The following is a 24,182-nucleotide window of genomic DNA, read 5'->3' on the forward strand; positions in this document are numbered from 1 at the left end:
TGTATCTAATCCTGTCCTGTGTGATACTGTCTGCTGAGCTGTGTATCTAATCCTACCCTTTGTGATACTGTCTGCTGAGTTGTGTATCTAATCCTATCCTGTATGATACTGTGTGCTGAGCCATGTATCTAATCCTATCCTGTGTGATACTGTCCGCTGAGCTATGTATCTAATCCTATCCTGTGTGATACTGTCTGCTGAGCTGTGTATCTAATCCTATACTGTGTGATACTGTCTGCTGCGCTGTCTATCTAATCCTATCCTGTGTGATACTGTGCTGAGCTGTGTATCTAATCCTATCCTGTGTGATACTGCCTGCTGAGCTGTGTATCTAATCCTATCCTGTGTGATACTGTCTGCTGAGCTGTGTATCTAATCCTATCCTGTGTGATACTGTCTACTGAGCTGTGTATCTAATCCTGTCCTGTGTGTTACTGTCTGCTGAGCTGTGTATCTAATCCTATCCTGTGTGATACTGCCTGCTGAGCTGTGTATCTAATCCTATCCTGTGTGATACTGTCTGCTGAGCTGTGTATCTAATCCTATCCTGTGTGATACTGTCTACTGAGCTGTGTATCTAATCCTGTCCTGTGTGATACTGTCTGCTGAGCTGTGTATCTAATCCTATCCTGTGTGATACTGTCTGCTGAGCTGTGTATCTAATCCTGTCCTTTGTGATACTGTCTGCTGAGCTGTGTATCTAATCCTATACTGTGTGATACTGTCTGCTGCACTGTGTATCTAATCCTATCCTGTGTGATACTGTGCTGAGCTGTGTATCTAATCCTATCCTGTGTGATACTGTCTGCTGAGCTGTGTATCTCATCCTATCCTGTGTGATACTGCCTGCTGAGCTGTGTATCTAATCCTATCCTGTGTGATACTGTCTGCTCAGCTGTGTATCTAATCCTATCCTGTGTGATACTGTCTGCTGAGTCGTGTATCTAATCCTGTCCTGTATGATACTGTGTGCTGAGCTGTGTATCTAATCCTGTCCTGTATGATACTGTCTGCTGAGCTGTGTATCTAATCCTGTCCTGTATGATACTGTCTGCTGAGCTCTGTATCTAATCCTGTCCTGTATGATACTGTGTGCTGAGCTGTGTATCTAATCCTGTCCTGTGTGATACTGTCTGCTGAGCTGTGTATCTAATCCTACCCTTTGTGATACTGTCTGCTGAGTTGTGTATCTAATCCTATCCTGTATGATACTGTGTGCTGAGCCATGTATCTAATCCTATCCTGTGTGATACTGTCCGCTGAGCTATGTATCTAATCCTATCCTGTGTGATACTGTCTGCTGAGCTGTGTATCTAATCCTATACTGTGTGATACTGTCTGCTGCGCTGTCTATCTAATCCTATCCTGTGTGATACTGTGCTGAGCTGTGTATCTAATCCTATCCTGTGTGATACTGCCTGCTGAGCTGTGTATCTAATCCTATCCTGTGTGATACTGTCTGCTGAGCTGTGTATCTAATCCTATCCTGTGTGATACTGTCTACTGAGCTGTGTATCTAATCCTGTCCTGTGTGTTACTGTCTGCTGAGCTGTGTATCTAATCCTATCCTGTGTGATACTGCCTGCTGAGCTGTGTATCTAATCCTATCCTGTGTGATACTGTCTGCTGAGCTGTGTATCTAATCCTATCCTGTGTGATACTGTCTACTGAGCTGTGTATCTAATCCTGTCCTGTGTGATACTGTCTGCTGAGCTGTGTATCTAATCCTATCCTGTGTGATACTGTCTGCTTAGCTGTGTATCTAATCCTGTCCTTTGTGATACTGTCTGCTGAGCTGTGTATCTAATCCTATCCTGTGTGATACTGTCTGCTGAGCTGTGTATCTAATCCTATCCTGTGTGATACTGTCTGCTGAGCTGTGTATCTAATCCTATCCTGTGTGATACTGTCTGCTGAGCTGTGTATCTAATCCTATCCTGTGTGATACTGTCTGCTGAGCTGTGTATCTAATCCTGTCCTGTGTGATACTGTCTGCTGGGCTGTGTATCTAATCCTGTCCTGTGTGATACTGTGTGCTGAGCTGTGTATCTAATCCTGTCCCATGTGATACTGTCTGCCCTCCTAATAGACTGTCCTCCATTGTTTTTGCAGCCGCCTCCAGTCTCGGGTTCGGATCCTGGTGGATGGGAGTTTCCTGCTACAGCAAGTAACCCCAGAGGATTCTGGGAGGTACACCTGCATCCCCAGCAACGGGCTGTGGAAGTCTCCGTCCGCCTCTGCCTACCTCACGGTCCTGCGTACGTACCAGATCCCCAATCCTCTGACCCTGGACACACTTGGCTCTGCTGCGCTGCGTTGTGGGAGATGTAGTGTACAGTAGACTCCTGAAAACCACTATAGCCACTTGATAAATGCGCTGCCTGGATGGTCCCAACCTAAACGCGCTGCAGCCTATGACATTGGCTTTCTTACATTTTATTTTTAGATCCCGCCTACGTGACTGACATGCCCCCAGAAACCTTCCTGCCCATCGGAATGAGGGGTGTGATCCGATGCCCCACCAGAGCCAACCCGCCATTGTTATTTGTTAACTGGACCAAGGATGGCGCTCCTCTAGCTCTCGACAAGGTATAAACCCTGCAGAGTGGACATAGTATAGGAGTTGTCACCAATAGATGTGATGTCATCAGCAGGGGGCGGGGCTTTGACTACTTTTTGGACATGATATATATCTGGTTGTCAGCAGTAATAGATGATGTCACTCTAGTATAAGGTGTGTGGATCTCATGTCTGAGCACATGTCATTATGTCAGTGATGTCATCACCAGGGGGTGGGGCTTTGACTACTTTTTGGACATGATATATATCTGGTTGTCAGCAGTAATAGATGATGTCACTCTAGTATAAGGTGTGTGGATCTCCTGTCTGAGCACATGTCATTATGTCAGTGATGTCATCAGCAGGGGGCGGGGCTTTGACTACTTTTTGGACATGATATATATCTGGTTGTCAGCAGTTATAGATGATGTCACTCTAGTATAAGGTGTGTGGATCTCATGTCTGAGCACATGTCATTATATCAGTGATGTCATCAGCTGGGGGCGGGGCTTTGACTACTTTTTGGACATGATATATATCTGGTTGTCAGCAGCAATAGATGATGTCACTCTAGTATAAGGTGTCTGAGCACATGTCATTATATCAGTGATGTCATCAGCAGGGGGCGGGGCTGTGACTACCTACTTTAAGGTGTGCTGATCTCATGTTTTCTTATACCAATACTATATACTCGTCCCTTTCTCCTAGTTCCCTGGATGGCATTCGCAAGAAGACGGCTCTATCATGGTAGCCATGGGTAATGACGATGCTCCCGGCACATACACATGTACCCCATATAACAGCTACGGCACAACCGGGGTGTCACTGCCCACAGTGGTTATTTTAAAGGTACAGTACACCAGCAGGCAGTGGATACTGTCAGTATATATGTATCTGTTCTTTTTGTCTCACTGCTTCTCATGTCAATAGGATCCTCCATCATTCATCGATACCCCGAAGGAAGAGTACTTCCAGGATGTTGGGAGAGAGCTTGTTGTTCCTTGCTCGGCCACAGGGGACCCTCTCCCTGCCATCAGCTGGATGAAGGTAAGACAGAGCAACGCCGAAATATACATCGATCTGCATTAAGTATGGGCCGCTAATCATCAAAACCCTATGGTAGGGATGTTTTTGATGCCATTTGCCCCTCCAGTCTGTGTGGATGGGTCGCAGCTGGACATTATAATATTAACTCATTCTTTGCTGGATCTTTAAGCTGCAGTCCTCTTGCGGCCCGCAGCAGGTTTTCCACCACGATTTCCTAGTATGTTTCCACCTGCCTTTAGAACCCTTCTCCGGCTGCAACAGCTTAGAGAGACGCTGCAAGCGCCGTGATTGCTTTATGGCAAGATGGCTTGCCTCATCTATTGACTATTCCACTAAGAGCAGTCCTTTCGTCCTGCAGTTGGGATTCCCTGGAAAAAGTATCGCTCAGATGGATGCTAATAGCAGTTTGATATTTCGACCACTCACCAAGGAGGAACATGGCGAATGGGAGTGCACCGCAGCCAACGATGTGGCAAGCATCAGTGCGCGCACCGCCATCTACGTTTTGGGTAAGTCATCGTCTTGTGCATTCAGTAGTCAAAGAAAGTCTGCAGCCTCTGCAGCGGATTTTAGGGTTTATTCAGACGACCGTATATCGGCCACGTATTCACGCCGGCCAATATACGGCGTCCCTCTCTGCAGGGGGAGGAGGCTGGAAGAGCCACGAGCAGTGCACTAAGCTCCCGCCCCCTCTCCCCCTCCTCTCCACCCCCCTTCGCCCCTCTGCAGGAGGTGGGGATAAGTTCCGGGAATTAGCTCCACCCCGTCCCGCCTCCCCTCATTGCAAATAGTGCAGAGGGGCGGAGGGGGGTAGAGAGGAGGCAGAGGGGGGCGGGAGCTCAGAGCACTGCTCCTGGCTCTTCCAGCCTCCTCCCCCTGCAGAAAGAGACACCGTATATCGGCCGGCTTGAATACCCGGCTGATATACGGTTGTCCGAATAAGCCCTTAGTGTGACGCTACCACCTAATTAAGGTTCTGTAATTGACCTGCTGCAGATTACATCCTGTGGTTGGGGATTTGTATGGAGGGGGGGGGGGTTGGGGTGATTCACTCCATACAATGCAGGTGTCCCCTGTTTCTTACAGCCGACACTCACCAGTAAAGGCTACAATCCGCACGCATGCTGAGCACAACTGTTAACTCTTTAAATGCCAGCGTCAATTATGACAGCGGCATTCAAATGCTTGAATCAATGTTTGGGGGTCCTGTATGGTTCCCCGCGATGAGATTCTAGGGTGTCGTTTGGTTGCCATATCAGCCGTGGGCCTTCAGGGCTGCCATAGCAGGTTGCCTATTAAGTCATGCCTGTAGCATCAGATCGGGGTGTAATGTAATACTGTGTTAGTACAGCATACTGCGGTAGCGATCAACCCATCACAAGTTCTTGTTCCCTCTGGGGGTTAAAAAAATGTAAAAATCAGTTTAAAAAAAGTAAGTAAATTAAGTATTAAAATAAATAAAAGGTAATAAAAGTTTAAAACACCCCTTCCTTTTGCCATATTTATAATAAAAGAATCTAAGTTAAAAAAAAAAAACCAAAAAACAAACCTATTTGGTATCGCTGCGTTCCTAAAAGTTGGATCTATCAGAGTAAGGCCGCCTGCAGACGGGCGGAAATTCTGCGGCGGGATTCCCCGTAGAATTTCCGCCCCTGGAAGCTGCCATAGGATTGCATTACAATACGCAATCCTATGCAGACGGCCGCGGTTTGTATGTGCGAAATCACGCGCAGCAAACAAACCGCGGCATGTTCTAACTCTCGCAGAGCCCCGCCCAGAAACGTCACTCACAGCCGCTGGCCCTGCTCTGCGCATGCGCCGGCTGCCCGGCAGCCGGCACATGAAAGGAGCCGGAGCTGCGGGAGCGGGTGAGCTCGCGGTGCTCTCTGCAGGTGCTCGGGTCGGGTCTCGCTGTGACCCGGCCGTCTGCAGGCGGCCTAATGCATTATTTACCTCGCACTGTGAACATCTTCAGAAAAAAAAAAAAATAACACCAAAATTGTGCTTTTTTGGTCACCCCATGACCAAGAAAAACTTTAATAAAAAGTAATCAAAAGGTTGTATATATTCCAGTGGTAGCAATTGAAACTACAACTATGGAAGTCCCCCCCCAAAAAAAATAAAAGTAGGGGTGGCATTAAATATTTTTTGTTCCCAAAGATATTGTGTATTTTAAATGTATTACATAAAAAAACTCTGTTTGGTATGGTACCCCGTTTCCCTGAAAATAAGACACCCCCTGAAAATAAGACATAGCATGATTTTCCAGAATTTTTGAGGATGCAAAATTATTTTTCAGGCTTTTTGAGGATGCTTGACATATAAGCCCTACTCCAAAATTAAGCCCTGCTAACAGTTAATAAAAAAAAGTCAATTTAAGTAATGTCCAGGCAGCTATACATGTAAAAAAATGAAACCTTTTTGAATAAAAATTAATATAAGACACTGTCTTATTTTTGGGGAAACACGGTAGTAATCTTACGGACCCACAGAATAAAGGTATCAGGTCATTTTTTGCTGCAGTGTGTATGCCGTAGAAACAGAACCCCTCCCCATCAGAGATGGCAGAACTTTGTTTTTTTTTTCCATTTCACTCCAGTTAGAGTTTTTTAAATTTTTTTTTAGTACATCATATAGTACATTACATAGTAACACTGGTAAATACAACTCGTCCCGCAAAAAACAACCTGCAGGCAGCTAAGGCAGTGGATAAATAAAAGGAAAAAGGGGCGGTCCTTAAGGGGTTAAAATCTGCACCGCATGTCAATTTCCTCATGTTTTGTGTAGATTTGCTCTGCAGTGTGTGGATCAGATCTTGGAAATCTCATCCACCTTACTGCTACTGTAAAGGAAGCGGATTTTCTGTGTAGAGGGTCCGCATGAAAAATCTGTGGCAAATCCCCCCCCTGTGTGAACATGGCCTGAGAATGTTCTTCTAGGAAACTGCGATGTAAAACTAACACTTTTTTTCTAGGTGATGTACGACAAAAAAGCCAAAACCATTCAGAATGCAACAGAGTGAAATATATTCATGATGTACACTGAGTGGCCCCTTTATTAGAGACCCCCATCTAGACTCTTCTGTCCTTCAGATCAGCAGCAGTTCGTCGTGGTGTAGATCCCTCTAGTTGATGAAACCGTTCTGCAGGAATATCGGCCCCCGCGGACAGGAAGCTTCTTGTAGTTGCGACAGATTAGATGGCGGTCTGACATGTTCTGACCAGCTGACAGGAAGGGGTCAGCGATTCATGCTGCCTGCACCAAATTCTGAACTCCCATCAGCACGGGGCAACAGATATGTCGATCCATCTAACAGAAGAGGTTTTTCTGCTGCTAAATGATACAAGTTTTGAGCTCTTTTGCCCCCCTGGAGTCTCGTCGTTCCATTGGCACTGGAGCTAGTCATCTGCCCATCCGTGCTAAGAAATGGCGAGTTGTGTGTTAGTTGGAGCACCAGCGTTGTATTCGCTGACTGTGTAGAGCCTGTTGGTCAGAACGATTCCTGACATCCTCCTCTGACCCCTTTTGGTGATGAGTTATTTCCGTTTATAGGATCCCTTGGATGTTTTCCTTGACCTTGCTATTTTCGGTATGCTCTCCGCACCGTTACGCGAGAAAATCCTCCACGGTTGGCAGTGAGGCCCCGGCTAGTCTAGCACTGATGACCCGGCCTCGTTGGAAGTCGCTCAGATCGCTGGATTTTCCATCTAATGGGATTGACACTGCAACTGATCCACGGAAAACTCTTTTCGTGTTTTTATGCTGCACACCGGGGTCACGGGGAATATGTTCATACAGTGAAGTGCCAATCATGAGAGGGCCGGGGGCTCTAGTAAAGGCACCACTCAGTGTATATAATGGAAAAGCAACAAAGGAGTCTCTTAGGCTACATTGACACCCTGTTATGGAAGACATTCGGCTTCTCTGATGCATATGCCACACATATCCACAGGCCGCCATATACAGAGGCTGAAAGCGTGCTCTTCTATGTGGTGGTGTACCTTTTATTGTATAGGAAAATGCCTCTACAGCCGTGCCACCGCAAAGTCTCTCTCATACCGCATAGTATTACTAACATTGCAGTCAATGGGCAGCATGTACATCCGTAGAGCGCCATAGTGGCATATGGCAGAGAACGCTCCCGCTGTGAGGCTCTAGCGAGATGTGAATAATGTCATCTTATGATAAAAATATTTTTTAATTGATCTAGGTTTTTAAGCTCCTCCCATCAGTGTTTTTTCCCTGTATGACACAACTGCTGTGACGATTCCCACTCTTTGCAGGCACCAGCCCCCATGCGGTGAGCAACGTGTCGGCGCAGCCGCTGGTATCGGCAGTGAACATCTCCTGGGCGGCCGGCTTCGATGGAGGTTACTTCCAGAGGTTCAGCGTTTGGTATGCTCCGCTGTGAGTCTTCTTCTACTAACATAGCACAGAGATGTATCTATGGTCATACATGGCGGCCCGGGATGCATCAAACGCAGCGTCACCAATCTGCACCACTGCTTAGAGATCTATTCTCATTTTGTTACAACCACATAAGCCACAGATGACAGCAAAATAAAAAAAAACATGAAAAATGTTTTTTTTTTTACTTTTAACTAAATTTGTGAAAATCTGTAAGATTGCAGTTCCTATTTTTGCAGGTCTCTACCTGATACATGTTTGCTCAGCCCCTGGTCGTCTTATGGTTACGTCCGTGAGGTATGAGGCACCGGTGCTACGTGCCTGTGGCCTCATCAGCTTCGGTTCGTTAATTACGCAGCATTATTATGGACTGTAACGGTGTGAAGCCGGCCTTGAAGAGGGCTTGTTGTTTGCGTAGCACCATTTTTGGGTCCATATAATGTATTGTAGAACTGTTTTTAATTTGTTTTTGAGAGCCGGGAGAAAATACACCTAAATTCTGAAATTTTTTTTGTTTTTACAGCGTTAATCAAACAGCATAAATGACATGATACATATTTTCTGCCAATCAGTTTGGTTACGGCAATACGAAATTTTTTATTATTTTTTTTCGTTTTTTCCCCCCTTTTACACAAAATCCTTTTTTTTTAATGGAACTTTTTTTCAAACTTTTTTTTCATACAAAGGGGTTTTCTGTTACTATTTTTCTTTTTACACAGATGATTGCGAGTCAATATCGGCACCAATGGTGTGAATTTTGCAACAGTTTCTGATGCGGAAATTTCCACTGTGTTATATTTGCAGCATCTCCACCATGTGTGAACGTGCCCCAAAGGGGTTTTTCCAGGACTGCAGTGGTAATGACTTCTCCTCAGGATAGGTCAGCAATAGTTGATGGGTTAGGGTCTGCCACTCGTGATCCCCACCGATCAGCTGACTGTGAGCAGGTCAGTCCTGTTCAAATGAATGGGATTGAGCTGCTATATCAGACACAGCCACTATAGATTGTACAGCGCTGTGCCCAGTATGGACTGAAGTAATGCGGTTTTGTGGACGCTGCATGTGGTGAATCCTCATTCTTTCGCTTTATGAATGTCATAAATATGTGTAAATCAGATGCATCTCTCTAACGTGTCCTCCTAACCGTGTGTGTGGTGAACGTAGACTACATGCGTGTCTGGGGTCATTTCCCATCGTCAGAGGTCTGGAGCCTCGCAGGAAGGGCTTGTACAATTTTAATTCTTCAATATTTCAAAAACTGTTATTTAAATGCCACTTCCATCTTGCGTCCGGACGGAGGTAGAAGGCGTTAATTCCTGATACGCCTCTACAGACCACCGGACAGAAGTTGGTCACTACTGGATGGTTGCTCCTCTGGATGGTTGCTCCTCTGGATGGTTGCTCCTCTGGATGGTCGCTCCTCTGGATGGTCGCTCCTCTGCCGTGTGAAATGGCCCCCAGTTATTTTGTGCAACATATATGTGTTTAAAAGGGGCTCTCTGCGAATCCAAAATGGGGAGTATGTTCAGTCTTGTGGTTACAGCGACCCTCCGATCCTGGACAAACCAAGATGGCCGCAGCACCTCTTCTTACACGGGACAACTGTCAGACGCATTAGGGCCCAAATGACTTCCCAACGACTATCGCTTTCACACAGGAGAGATAGTCGTTCTGTGAATGGAGGCGAGGAGGGTTGGGATGGTTCTGCTCTCCATCCACAGATTGAGCCGCTCCGGTTTGCACCGGCCGACCGTCGCCTGGTGTGGAGGTGAGCTAAGAATGACGGGACTCTGACAAGTCAGTGATTCGGTGCTCGGTGCCCCGTTGGCGGACGCTTGTACACACCTATTGTTCACATTCACTGTTTCCAGCGATACGTTGGGCAATTACTGGTTCCGTGTAAAGGTGCCTTAAGACACTACAAGCTACTCTGATTGGGCAGCACTACTCATGTGAACGGCACTGGCCAATCAGAGCAGCTTGTAGTGTCTAAAACAGCCATGCACTACCAATACAAAGATAGAGGAGTGCCGCGTCCACCGTGCTTCATCTGTTACCGGGGACCCTCCTGCCATGCTTGTTAGATGTGAACCCCTCTAATGATTTCTTGGATGGGTCCCCATGGTAGCGATCAGACCGGACCGACTGTTTATAGCAAGAAGTAGTCCTTTCATAATGGGAAAAAGATATATTGTCTATCAGTTCATCACCGGTGTCAAAACCTCTGCTTGCTCCTTGTAGTAGGAACCTTTATTATGTACAGTTATTGTAAATAAAATCCCTTCCCTAGAAGGAGTATGTGTGTGTATAGAGGCTCTAGTACCCTGTTGTACCGCCTCTAGCTTGGATACAAGATGTGATACAGGCAGGCATGGAGGCTCTAGTACCCTGTTGTACCGCCTCTAGCTTGGATACAAAATGTGATACAGGCAGGCATGGAGGCTCTAGTACCCTGTTGTACCGCCTCTAGCTTGGATACAAAATGTGATATGCGGGGCATGGAGGCTCTAGTACCCTGTTGTACCGCCTCTAGCTTGGATACAAAATGTGATATGCGGGGCATGGAGGCTCTAGTACCCTGTTGTACTGCCTTTAGCTTCTATACAAGATGTGATACTGCAGGCATGGAGGCTCTAGTACCCTGTTTTATCGCCTCTAGCTTGAATACAAGGTGTGATACGGGTGGGCATGGAGGCTCTAGTACCCTGTTGTACCGCCTCTAGCTTGGATACAAGATGTGATACGGGGGGCATGGAGGCTCCAGTGGCCTGTTGTACCACCTCCAGCTTAGATACAAGATGTGATGCCAGCAGGCATGGAGGCTCTAGTACCCTGTTGTACCACCTCCAGCTTGGATACAAGATGTGATATGGGGGACATGGAGGCTCTAGTACCCTGTTGTACCGCCTCTAGCTTGGATACAAGATGTGATACAGGTGGGCAAAGAGGCTCTAGTACCCTGGTGTACCGCCTTTAGCTTGGATACAAGATGTGATATGGGGGGCATGGAGGTATACGGGTTCCATTTGATATCCTGCCACATATCGCTCCACATTTGCTGTAACTGAGCCTCTGGATTGTGCAAACGTGTAGGCTGTGGAAGTTGGTGACTGGGCAGCCACAGAAGTGTGACAATGTTGTGGGGGCTCCTGTGACCCCCTTGTGTGTGCGGCTGAGCATTATCCTGTTGCCTCTTGGAAGCCGCCATGAGAGGAACACATGTGGCTGCTGGATGTCCTGGACATATCGCTGAGCTGTCATTGTCCCTCGTACCACTACTAGGGGGGACCGACTGTCGTATGCGATGTTCCCCCAGACCATCACACCAGCAGGGGGCAGTGTGCCGCTCCACAGCAAAGACAGGATTGAGGCGCTCACCCCAAGCATATCTGCCTGAGATGGAACTGCATGCCAAGTTTTACAGCAAAATGACGACTTCTTCTCGGGCTGGGATTGTTTTTGACAAAGAGGATATATATGAGGATGTGACTTTCTCCCCCATCCTGTGATAATCAGTCATTTTGAAGGTGTGTCAGAGTATAATAGAACATGGCTAATAACGGTATGTGTCCACAGCCAGGCCTCATTCTGTGAAGTAAGTAATAAAGGATTCCATTCAGTAGCAGCAAGCAGATCTACTTTATCAACAATTTATCAGAAGGTTGCTTAACATCGTCATACAGGACCCATCATCTCTCCTGACTTGTCTGTTTTAATAAAAACTTTCTTTCCCCGTGAACTAAGAAATCTGTGGCATATTTTGGAACTCTGCATTGGGGCGTTCCTCTGTTATTCCTCCTGGAAATGTGGCACGGTCCAGTCAGTGCTGACAATGCTAGACTGTTTAGAGACACGCCCCTTTGACAAGGAGAAGAGTCACACCCAATTGTCAGTTTATTCAGAAATTTCTCAGAGGAGTAACAGAAGAACCCGATGCAGAATTCTCTGAAAAGACAGTTCTTAGGGGAAGCAAGCATTACTGAAAGCGACACGTCAGGAGTGGTTCTTTGAGGTTTATTTGGAGTCTCCCTTTAAGAACAGACTACGGTCATGACATTGTACTCTGACTCTCCCCGGCAGCAGCCGTCTCCTGCTTGTCTCTAATACTTGCTGGATGTCTCTTGTGTTGCTGCCAGGGTAAAGCGGCTGTCACACGGTCACCATGAATGGATCTCCCTTTCGGCGCCGGTTGGAGCCAGCTCCCTTGTGGTGGAGAACCTGCAGGCGGACAACCCCTACCAGTTCAGCGTCTTGTCTCAGAACAAGCTGGGGAGCGGGCCGTTCAGCGAGATCGTGACCGCGTCTCCTCTCAGTGAGTATACGGAAGAGAGAAGAAACCTCCTCTGCTGTCTGTCTGCTTTCCTCGTTGCCGGTGGCGCCCCCTCTTTCCGTCTTACCACTTCTAACCTCTTTCTCCTTCTTCAATAATCACTACTATTTTGGCCTCTCAGGTGTTCCACCCACCACATTGCCTCCTCCTGTACCCACCACAGACTCTAGAGATACCCTCACCCCTCCTCGCTTCCTGGCTGCCAACGAGACATCCCGTGGAGTGCTGCTGACATGGGCACCGCCTCTGCGATCCTTGTATCCTGTACGTGGATATGGCCTAGAGTGCCGGCGGGACGAGGGAGACTGGGAGCTCCTTGATGATGCCATACCCACAACGCAGACCGAGCTGCTCGTTCCCGGACTGGTTAAGGTGAGGAACTGGCGCAGGGGAAGCGGAAGATGGTATATCCGTGATCAGTAACAAGCACTGGAATCCGATTGGTTAGTGCACAATGCCCCTATGGCAGAGGAGGCCAATGGCATACAGGGGTGGTCAGTGGAGTAGTTGTTGTTTTGGCCCACTATCACCCAACCAGCTGTCTTGCATTAAATGGATATTCATTGGATGCGCCATAAAATTACGATATGTGGGGGTCTCACCTCTAATAATAATAAACTTTATTTGTATAGCGCCAACATATTCCGCAGCGCTTACATAGACAGGGGGGATACAGAAAGACAAAAGTACAAACATTACAGAACCACGGTTACATATAGTAATCAGTTGATGGAAACAATAGGGGTGCGGGTCCTGCTCCAACGAGCTTACATACTACAAGTAATGGGGTGATACAGAGGGTAAAGGGGCTGGAGATGTGCGCGGTATGGCGAGGTGGACAGTGAGGGGTGATATACACAGACAATGGTCAGACATTTGGCCGTGTGACGGCAGAAACAGTATGACTGCAGGAGCGGTTTATGATGGCTAGCAGGGATTGCAGTCAGTAGGTCAGGGAGCATGTTATCAGGCGGAGTACAGAGGGGTTTGTTTAGGGAATGTGGTATGCCTCCCTGAAGAGGTGCGTTTTTAGAGCACGCCTGAAGTTCTGCGAGTCCTGGATCACCCGGGTAGCCTTTGGTAGTGCGTTCCAGAGGACCGGTGCTGCTCTGGAGAAGTCTTGGAGGCGGGAATGAGAAGTTCGAATTAAAGGGGCACTCAGTCTGTTTTAGTTAGCAGAGCGGAGAGCCCGGGCTGGGTGATGGATTGAGATGAGGGAGGCGATATAGCGGGGCGCTGCGCTGTGGATGAGGGAGGCTATATTGGGGGGCGCTGCACTGTGGAGGGCTTTGTGGATGAAGGTGGCGAGTTTAAATTGAAGTCTGTATTTAACGGGCAGCCTGTGCAGTGACCGGCACAGGGCAGAGGGGTCCGAGTAGCGGCTGGACAGGAAGATGAGCCTGGCTGCCGCATTCAGGATGGATTGGAGGGGGTAGACTCTGGTGCAGGGGAGGCCGATCAGCAACGAGTTGCAATAATCGAGCCGGGAGTGGATGAGGGCAACAGTAAGCGTTTTTAGCGAGTCCACAGTGAGAAAAGAGCAGATTCTTGCGATGTTCTTGAGGTGCAGCTGACATGTTCGGGCCAGAGATTGGATGTAGGGGGTAAATGATAGATCAGAGTCAAATATGACCCCAAGGCAGCGGGCATGCTGTCTGGGAGTTATGGTGGCGCCACACACTGAGATGGAGATGTCAGGAGGAGGTCGGTTAGTGGAGGGTGGAAATACCAGTAGGTCAGTTTTAGAGAGGTTTAGTTTTAGGTAGAGAGGACATAGTGTTAGAGACAGCGGACAGACAGTTGGTGATGTTTTGGAGGAAAGGTGCAGAGATGTCACGGGCAGAGGTGTATAGCTGGGTGTCGTCAGCGTAGAGGTGGTATTGGAGGCCAAATCTACGGATGATTTGTCCAATAGAGGCTGTGTAGATAGAGAAAAGGAGGGGGCCGAGGACCGAGCCCTGGGGGACCCCAACAGCAAGGGGAAGAGGAGGGGAGGTAGAGCCAGCAAAGGAGACACTGAAAGAGCCATCAGATAGGTAGGAAGAGAACCAGGAGAGGGCAGTGTCCTTTAGGCCAATGGAGCGAAGCATACTGAGGAGGAGTTTGTGGTCAACAGTGTCAAATACTGCGGAGAGGTCGAGGAGGATCAGTAGGGAGTAATCGCCCCTCGATTTGTAGGGGGTCTAGGAGAGAGTGCTCTGATAGATAGCTTACAAGGCGGGAGTAAACCAGGTGTTCTAGTAGTTTGGAGATGAAGGGGAGATTTGAGATGGGTCGGTAGTTGGCAGCATCAGTGACATCCAGAGTCGGCTTCTTTAGCAGTGGGGATATGATGGTGTCTTAGAATCCTTAGCGATCCAAAGAGTGAACAAACAGAGAACCCTTCGTCATTTCCGCTTTCCGCGATCCACGTTGCAAGCAACTGCATTACAACCCTATTCGAGTAAAACTGAGGCGCCGTCATTCTGAGGATCAGTGGGGGCCCTCCATCGATCAGGAAGTAATGGCCTATCCTAGCAGTGCGCCATCCATTTCTACACTGAAAAATCCCTTTAAGGCTGAGTCCACACGGGGGATGATTTGCAGCAGAATGTCCACAGCAGAAAGCCTGCCTCAAAGCCCACACCATTTGGATTATGAAGCGGGTTTTCTCATGTATTCCTGTGCAGAATTCACCCCCTCATTGAGAAGAGGTGAATTCCGCAGTGGAAACGGCGATACAATTGACATGCTGTGCAATTGAATTCCTCACCGCATGTCAATTTCTGCACAGGGTTTCGTGCGGATTATTTCCGCAGCTTGTGGATGAGATTTTCAAAATCTCATCCACTTTGCTGCTACTGTAAATTTTGCAGTAAATCCGCCCTGTGTGAACCCAGCTATGGGTTCATGCACACAGAGCCTTACAGTGACCCAAAAAGTCCCTGAGGTTCTTTAGGCACACAGTGTGCCACCATATACTGCTCCATATGGCACCACGTAAAATGAGATACTTTAAAATAGGAGTAATGGGCGGAAGGGACTTGTTATTGGTATAGCGCCAACTTATTCCGCAGCACTTTCAGGTAATTTGTTTATTACCCCCCAACAAGCTGGGTACTCATTTTACCGACCTCTGAGGGTGGAAGGCTGAGTCAAGCTTGAGCCGACTAGCTGAAGCCTGCGGGGATTAAATTTGCAACCTTCAGGTCGTGAGCGAGAGCTTAGGACTGCATACTGCTGCCTTAACACTCTGTGTCACACGAGGCCCCCTAACTAGTGATCAACTAGTTCTTGGAAAGGTCCACTTACCTTGGCCTGGCGTCAGATAAAGGTCCAAACTAAACACCAACAAGAAAGATGTCGGATATTAACATTTATTATTACATGTTAGTAGGAAAACCGGACCCCAAAATTAAGACCCCTTAAACTCATTCAGATCCCAGACCAGACTTCTAAACTCACTCCTAGACCAAACCCTCTAAACTCATTAAGACCCCTAGACCAGACCCTCTAAACTCATTAAGACCCCTAGACCAGACCCCTAAACTCATTGAGACCCCAGACCAGATACCTAAACTCATTCAAACCCCCTGACCAGACCCTTTAAACTCATTCAGACCCCCAGACCACATCCCTAAACTCATTCAGATCCCCAGACCAGACCCCTAAACCGCTTCAGATTCCTAGACCACTAAACTCATTTAGACCCATAAACTCATTCAGATCCCAGACCACATCCCTAAACTCATTCAGATCCCCAGACTGGATCCCTAAACGTATTCAACCCACACCACTAAACTCATTCAGATCCCAAACCAGACTACTAAATTCATTCAGATCCCTAGACCAGACCCCTAAACTCATTCAGATCATTAGACCACTAAACTCATTTTGACCCCAGACCAGACCCCTTAACCGCTTTAGATCCCTAGACCACTAAACTCATTCAGACCCCAGACCAGACCCCTAAACTCATTTAGACCCATAAACTCATTCAGATCCCAAACCAGACCCTCTAAACTCATTCAGATCCCGAGGCTTCTAAATTCATTCAGATGCCCAGACCCCTGAATGTATTCAGACTCCCAGACCAGACCCCCTAAACTTTTTTTAAACTCCAGATCCTGCCTTTGAACTCATTCAGATAACTAAACTCATTCACACCCCAAACCAGACCCCTAAATTGATTCAGACTTTTAAACTTATCCAGACCCCACGTTAGACAAAAAAGACCTATACAGACTTCCTACTGGTGGGTCCTCCTCACTTCTAGTTGCCACCACATACAATGCCCAGCACTGCCCTCCTCCAATGCATGTATGATGACAGGTCTGTGGAGTCCGGATGGTTGATGTCCCCAGGCCAGATTCAGCCCGCAGTCTGGAGTCCCCGACTCTATAAGAAGAGACTGTGGTGAATCCATAAAACTGCCTGAGACCTCATGGACTCAGACGTGGTGATACCAGTAACGTCACCCTGGAGGTGCAGCTTCGTTGTTCAGTAGCGGTTCTGCCATCTACACGTAAGATGTCTTTCTCCAGGCCATCTTTCGCCCTATGGGCCAGTCATGTCTGCGCCTCGCTTATATCACGCAGTCTGGGCCCCTGGTGTAGGAATGACACTGGGACCCCTCCATTAACCCCACTAGCACCCCTTTTATAATACATGGAAAACATAACCCTGAAGTAAAGTACAACTTGTTTTGCAGGACGCCATGTACGAGTTCCGCCTGGTGGCGTTTGCTGGCGATTACATCAGCGATCCCAGTAATTCTGTGAATATTTCCACAGCAGGTAAGTGGAGGACATACCTGTTGGTTATAATAATGTCCGCTCAGTAAGTGGTTCCAGTAAATAATAAATACAAATTGCGCACCTCTGGCGTACGTGGCAGCAAATCCATCATGAAGCTCACGGCCACACAGACCATACATGGTGCAATTTGTCATAAATTAGAAAGTTTTCATCAGTTTTGTCTTTCTAACACTTTAAACTGTACTAATGGAATTTGCCACTAGATGGTGCTGCATCCCAACGCTGCAGCCGGCCCTATAGTTTGCATTAAAGTCTTCAGCACAAATTAGGGTTAGTGCATCCATCAGGCACCAGACATGTCCCAGATCCGGCATCTCAAGGTTTTTTCGCGTTCCTCTGCTCTTATGTCTGAGCTAAAAAAAAACCCGAACATACTATTGCTAGTGTGAACAAAGCCTGACACACATTTTAGTATCCCCATAATATGTACATCCGCCAAGTGTGGGGTCTGTATGGAGCCATTGTTAGGCCCTCAGTTGCCATGGTAACACATTGGCAACCCATGGTATTTCAGTCCTTTAACCCATCATCAATGGTTTTACAGAGAGAGCCCTCTCCCACTGTAAAACCACTTAGGTGCTGCAGTATGTTACAGCTGACATCTGCTGTAGAGGGCGCTATGCACATGCCGCAATAGTTGTTAAAGTTGATGACCTGTCCTGAGGATAGGTCATTAAAAGGCTATTCACATTTTTTCATTCCAGCCCCTCTCACCTGATTGTCACCTCTGTGTAATGCAGTCACTTCCATACAGTGCAGCCCCCTATCTGATGCTTGTCAGCCAGCATATGCATTAGCCAGAGGCTGTACCATTTCTGTCTGCTGGGTGGACAGTTAAATTATCATTACCTTCTATATTCACCTAAATAAGCTACATTCCATAAGTATACAGTCGGTAGGATGAGCTGTGATCTCCTCTATTATACCGGTGTGACAAGATCTGTGTGATCATCATCACTACTGTAACAGGAGTGTCTATGTCCCCCTATAGGCAGTTTCTGTGGTAGGGGTCATATAACAGCATCACACAGACTGAAAAACTAACTAGAATATGAGTACATAACCCCAAGTAGATGTGAGCTGCTCAGAAGTGAGATCACATGACCAGCTGAGGAAAAAGGGTCCGGAAGATTCAGACAGAAAGCAATAACTAACCAAGGTAACACCAGCTCACTTATATATACTGGCGGATAGATACATAGTGAATGAAAAAAAAAGGGAGTGGCCCTTAAATATCTTAGTCCTGGAAAACCCCTTTAACCCTTCAATGACACGGGACATACAGTTACGTCCTGTGCATTCTGGGTTTGTATGGAGGGGGTCGGGAGCCGATCCCGCTTCATACAATGCAGGTGCTGGCTGTTTCATACAGCTGAAACCCACCGGTTACAGCCATGATCAGCGCGAACCCTGATCATGGCTGTTAACCCTTTAACCCTTTCCAATCCACTGTCTGACGTCTGAAGACATTATGATTTAAGGCTGTACAGCTCCGATGTTGGAAGACATCCGTCGGGGTTCTCTTACTGTATATTGCCAGCCTCTCTGCTGTCGGAGCCTATCCAATGTATCACTTCGTGCAGTACTGGCTTTAGCCAGCAGATAGCGCCATTGTATAACGGCAGAAAAAAAGTAAGCCCCCTAGGAAAACCAAGATACAAATTGGATTGAAAAGGGTTAAATGCCACTATCCGTTCTGACAGCGGCATTTAAATCTGCCAATTGAAGTTCAGGGGTCCCGAATAGCCCCCCTGTGATGTGATTGTGAGGTGCTGTTCGGTTGCCATGGCAGCCTGGGGCCTTCTGAAATAATAATTGCAAGTTCAAGTCCCCCTATGTGGGCTAAAAAAAAAAAGTTAAAATTAGTAAAACAATATTTGTTAATTATTAGGAAAAATAAAAGGATGTAAAAATGTGAAAAACCTTTTTCCCATTTCTATAATAAAAAAATCAAAAAAATCAAAAACAAAAACCTATTTGGTATCACTGCCTATTTAACATAACGCTGAAATTGCACATTTTTGGTCACCCCGTCCGTCTCCAAGAAAAAATCCAATAAAAAGCGATCAAAAAGTCGTATGTACTCCAAAATGGTACCAATAAAAACTACGGGACGTCCTGCAATAAAATGAGCCTCACACAGCTATGTCGATGCAAAAATAAAAAAAGTTATGGCTGTCAGAAGAAGGCGGCAGAAAATAATTTAATTTTTTCTCAAAGATATCTTGTTTTGTGAAAGTAGTACAGCAAGAAACTATATAAATTTGGTATCGTAGTAATTGTACCAACCCGCAGAATAGAGCTATCAGGTCATTTCTGCTGCAGCGTGCGGACTGTAGAAACAACGCCCACCCCCTCAAGATGGCGGAATTTAGCTTTTTCTTCATTTCACTCCACTTAGAATTTTTTGAAAGTTTTCCAGTACATTATATAGTACCAGTGCCAAATACACGTTCTTAAAGGGTTAAATTCGGTATCGGTACCCCCTCCACTACTGTTCTTGTTCTGTCCCACACTTCCAATTCTAACATGGACCTTAGTGTAGGAAGTTGCGACCCGGCCATACAAGAGTCTTGTAAAATAATTGCAGGATTTGGGATTGTAGTGGAAGTATTTGCACCGTGGCATTATGGGTAATGATATTTAACAAGCTCCATGTTTGCCACTCTGACTTCTATATACATTGAATTTTATGCATCAGATAGAAAAATAAGGATTTAATAAAGACTTCCTAAAGCAGTGGGAACAGACGGAGCTCCCGGCTCCCACCGCCCTCCCAGGGCATATTTGCTGCATGAACCTCTGGCCGGCGCCCAAGATGAGGGTTACTGAAAGTCACTAATGTACTAATAACTGGAGGCGGCTGACGAGATCTACTCGCACACAGATAAGGCTCCTACAGGGGCCAGTCATACAGTTACGTGTAGTGCACCATGCAGCCCGTTACTGATGCCCATACTATTAGATCAGGTAGGCTGTCCAGCACATCCTAAGTTAATGATTTCCGACTGGGCTGCCGTGGCACCCCAGTGTACTGTGAGAACCAGCCAGGGGCGTTGGGCCAGTAAATGGGCATTGTCACTTTTATGGGGGCAGAAAAGGCGGCATAATTAATTTTGGGGGCCATTAAAGAGGGATTGTTACCTTTATGAAATCGGAAGGAGCCAGAATTCTGTGTGGGAGCAGAAAGGGAGGCGCTATCACTCGTGATATTGCTGGAAAAAAGTTTTGGTAGGAATGCCAATAGTATAAACTTTTGCCCAGGGGTGCCAGGAGGCTGAGAATGTTGGGAAACACTGTTCTAAGTACACCCCACCGAGTACTGACACCCCATTGTCCCCCATCACAAGGCCTGGCTGCATCCTCCAAAAGTGTGAAACACAGGGTATTACATGATATTTTGGTCACCTGTCGGAATTCATGTTTTTCTCTATATGTATTATATATTACCCCTCTAAGGTGGGCGCAAGCCATAGAATTCCCCCAACCCTCACATGTTTCTTATCTCTATGTGGTGAGACGGACTTGGCCACTAATGTCCTGTGCCGCTGTTATACAGGGATGAAGGTATACCCCTCGCAGACAGAGCATCCCGAGGTCCAGCAGAAGTCCCTGATGGCCGGTGTAGTCGGGGGTGTCTGTTTCCTTACCCTGGCAATTATCCTCAGCACCATAGTGGCCTGTTTGATGAACCGGCGCAGAGCCAGACGAAGGCGCAAGCGAAGGCAGCAAGGTAAGATGACAGAAGAACCATCCGACTAGCTACAAGTGAGATGCCCCCTACATCAAACCTTCACTTAGTAACTTGTACGATGAGGATGAGGGTACATCGCACGCCCCATCCTGATCCTCTGCAGACATGTGGCAGAAGGAGGCTAGAGGGGAACATATAGGCAGGACTGTAGGGTTTGGGTTTTGGAGAGCGGACTGTTGAGTTGAGTCCATGAGATGCTTTTGAAGAGACGGGTCTACAGTCATGGCCAAAGGTTTTAACTCAAATTTAGGTTTTTACACAGTTTTCTACTTCAGTGTTTTTAGTTCTCCTAGTTAGATGTTTCTATGGTTACTGAAGTCCAATTATCAGAAGTTTTAAACTTTTATTGACAAATACATCCTCTTTAGGTGAAGACTCAACATTTCCAGTGTTGACCCTTATTTCTCAAGACTTCTTCACTTCACCCAACATGCTGGATATCAGCTTCTGGGCCAAATCCTGACTAAGGACAACACATTCTTCCTAATTAGTGCTTGGAGTTTATCACAATTTTTGTGGTTTTTTTTGTCTACCCGCTTTTTGAGGATTGACCGCAGGTTCTCAGTGGGACGGAGATCTAGGGCGAGCGAACGCTACCATCGGTCCTGTGTCATGCCAACAGGAAAGCATCCAGAGACCATTTCTCATCCAAGGCAGTGGGTACACGCAACATTGGTCGTGGAAAGAAAAATACTTGTCTTCAAAAACCCTTTGATTTCAATGGGTCTGAGTTCTGTCTGAGTTTGCCCAGTTACAAACTCGGACAGAACTCGCATTTAATACTCGCCCAGTGTGAATGGGCCTTTACACTTATTTCCCTGTCCACAGAATATGGGATAAGTGATTGGCAAGGGTCCAATCACTTGGACCCACATGGATCATGAGTATGGGGGTCCCGTATACCCCCAATGAATGAATGGGGTGGAGGTGAAGCAGAAGCGCTGCTGCACTACACATTTTTAATGGGATTGACATAGACAAGTCCTTTACTCAGCCCTCTTCAGCAGTTCAAAAAAAAGGAATATAGTGGCAGAATGCATGCTTTTCCACCCCTGCATTCACATGGGGGGACATCTCATGATCAGTGGAGGTCCCAGCGGTCAGACTCTCACCAATCAGAGAGTTAAATGTGGCACAACCCCCCTGCTGGACAGCCACGGTACTACAAGTTGTGGCATGCACTGTCACATCTGCGTTTGGGATTTCTGGCTCTCTGTTCCAACGATCAGGAAGAGGTGCTTTTAGGGGTGAGACTCAAAATTTTAACAACATGTTCCCTACCTGGGTGATTAAATCATTCATGTGAAATACCTATGATGTAACGCAGCATAGAAAATTATCCTTAAGCTAATAGTCCAGTAAAACAATTTCAATACTCCAAATATATTTTAGTAGAACAGTTCAACGCATAAATAAAGCAACAGAGCCAACATCATAATATAAATACAGTGCCAGAACCAAGCTCAGTACATGGATACAGCACTAGGACCAAGCACAGTACATAAATACAGCACCAGAACAAAGCTCAGTACATAGATACAGCACCAGAAAAAAGCACAGTACATAAATACAGCACCAGAACCAAGTTCAGTGCATAGCTACAGCACCAAAACTAAGCCCTAATTGCCTGTCCAGGCCTGCTGCACCCCCCCTTGAACCCCGTCATGAACAAAGAATGGTATCTGAACCTCCTCCAAGAGCAACTTCTCCCAACCATCCAGGAGGACAGGTGATAAACAATGCTTCCTCCAGCATAATGGACACCATGTCACAAGACAAAAGTGATAACTAAGAGGCTCGGTGAACAAAACATTGACATTTTGGGTATGTGGCCAGGAAACTCCTCAGATCCCATCCCACTGAGAACCTGTGGTCAATCCTCAAAAAGTGGGAGGACAAACAAAAACACAGAAATTGTGATAAACTCCAAGCCCTGATTAGGAAGAACGGGTCATCATCAGTCAGGTTTTGGGCCAGAAGCTGATATCCAGCATGTCGGGCAAAGTGCAGAAGTCTTAAAGAATAAGCCCACCTACACACAAACGGGTCAGATTCCGTCTGCGAGATCTCGCAGCACAATCCAACCCTGTGACCCCCGCGTACCTGTCCGCTGTATTCGTGCGCAGGCGGCTTCTGCACTGCGGATGTGCCGCCCGTCGTGCTGGTGCACATGTGCAGTACAGAGTGTGACGCACCATTGCTAGGAGATGACGCGGATCCCACGGCCCATGTGCACTGCTTACTGCAGAAGGGTCATGGGACGGACGGCTTTCATTGAGTTCAATGGAAGCCATCCATGCGAGGCCCGCACCAAACTAGAACATGCTTCGATTTGCCCCCTGCAAGCGGAAAATCACAGTTGATTTCCACTCCTGGGCAGAGAAAAGCGATTTTACATAGCATGTCTATAGGCAGTATTTGCTGCGGGATCCTGAGGCGAACATCCGCTACGGATCCCGCAGTACAAATATGCTTGTGTGCATCCGGCCAAAGAGTCAACACTGTAAAAAACTGAGTCTTCACCTAAATTGGATGTATTTGTCAAGAAAAGGTTAAAAACTTCCGAAATGCTGATAATTGTACTTCAGTAACTATAGAAACATCTGACTGCAAGATCTGGAAACACTGAAGTAGCAAACTTTGTGAAAACCAAAATTTGTGTCAATCTCAAAAACTTTTAGCCACGACTGTACAAATACGAGACGTAGAAAAAATTGGTTAGGGAACCCGGTTTACACAGCAAAATGTATGATAACGGGGGAGGGTAGTTCTTTGAGAAGGAGTAGTTAGGGTGTAATTTCCATAGGTGGAAATGCTTCAAAGTTTGGGCTTATTAATCTCTACATTGATTTCTTAGAAATCTTATGGTCCCGGACGAGCCCCCAGGTAACAATTAGGAAAATACACTGACGTGCCAAAGGTCATGGGATAGCAGTATATAAATTGATGATGAAGTGGTGTTACGTCAGATGATGCTTGGAAATGCCCACGCCTGTGTAAGTTGTGAGGTTAAACACTGGCCAGCATGCTCATGGCGAGCCGACATGAACTATCAGAGTTGGAACGAGGTGTGATAGACGGATGGGACATCCCATTTCTGAAGTTGTGTGGGCATTTACCATCCCTCAATCCATAATGTTACATGTGTTCTAGGAATACTTCATACAGTAAATTATCACCTACAGTGGACAGTGCAGTGGCCAACCACAGGTGCTTAAAGATCACGAATGGTGGCACCTGGTTAGCATTGTCTGTGTGAATAGACAGTCGACTCCAGCAGAAATCACAT

General features: G+C 46.8%; 1 protein-coding gene across 4 annotated transcripts in view; it reads left to right on the forward strand.

Annotated features, from left to right (window-relative positions):
* IGSF9 (immunoglobulin superfamily member 9) overlaps nucleotides 1–24,182 on the forward strand; it is a 114,504-nt gene that overhangs the window by 71,528 nt on the left and 18,794 nt on the right. For 2 of the 4 annotated variants that reach the window (XM_066609073.1, XM_066609076.1), the window contains exons 8-17: nucleotides 2,113–2,258; nucleotides 2,447–2,589; nucleotides 3,268–3,408; nucleotides 3,490–3,606; nucleotides 3,965–4,115; nucleotides 7,890–8,013; nucleotides 12,150–12,325; nucleotides 12,465–12,715; nucleotides 17,034–17,118; nucleotides 20,699–20,872. In XM_066609073.1, coding sequence (XP_066465170.1) covers nucleotides 2,113–2,258; nucleotides 2,447–2,589; nucleotides 3,268–3,408; nucleotides 3,490–3,606; nucleotides 3,965–4,115; nucleotides 7,890–8,013; nucleotides 12,150–12,325; nucleotides 12,465–12,715; nucleotides 17,034–17,118; nucleotides 20,699–20,872 — 1,508 coding nt within the window. The remainder of the gene's footprint in view (nucleotides 1–2,112; nucleotides 2,259–2,446; nucleotides 2,590–3,267; nucleotides 3,409–3,489; nucleotides 3,607–3,964; nucleotides 4,116–7,889; nucleotides 8,014–12,149; nucleotides 12,326–12,464; nucleotides 12,716–17,033; nucleotides 17,119–20,698; nucleotides 20,873–24,182) is intronic. The other 2 variants (XM_066609075.1, XM_066609074.1) reach the window with 2 other exon arrangements.

Source organism: Eleutherodactylus coqui, chromosome 6, assembly GCF_035609145.1.
Source record: "Eleutherodactylus coqui strain aEleCoq1 chromosome 6, aEleCoq1.hap1, whole genome shotgun sequence".
NCBI classification, from domain to species: Eukaryota; Metazoa; Chordata; class Amphibia; order Anura; family Eleutherodactylidae; genus Eleutherodactylus; species Eleutherodactylus coqui.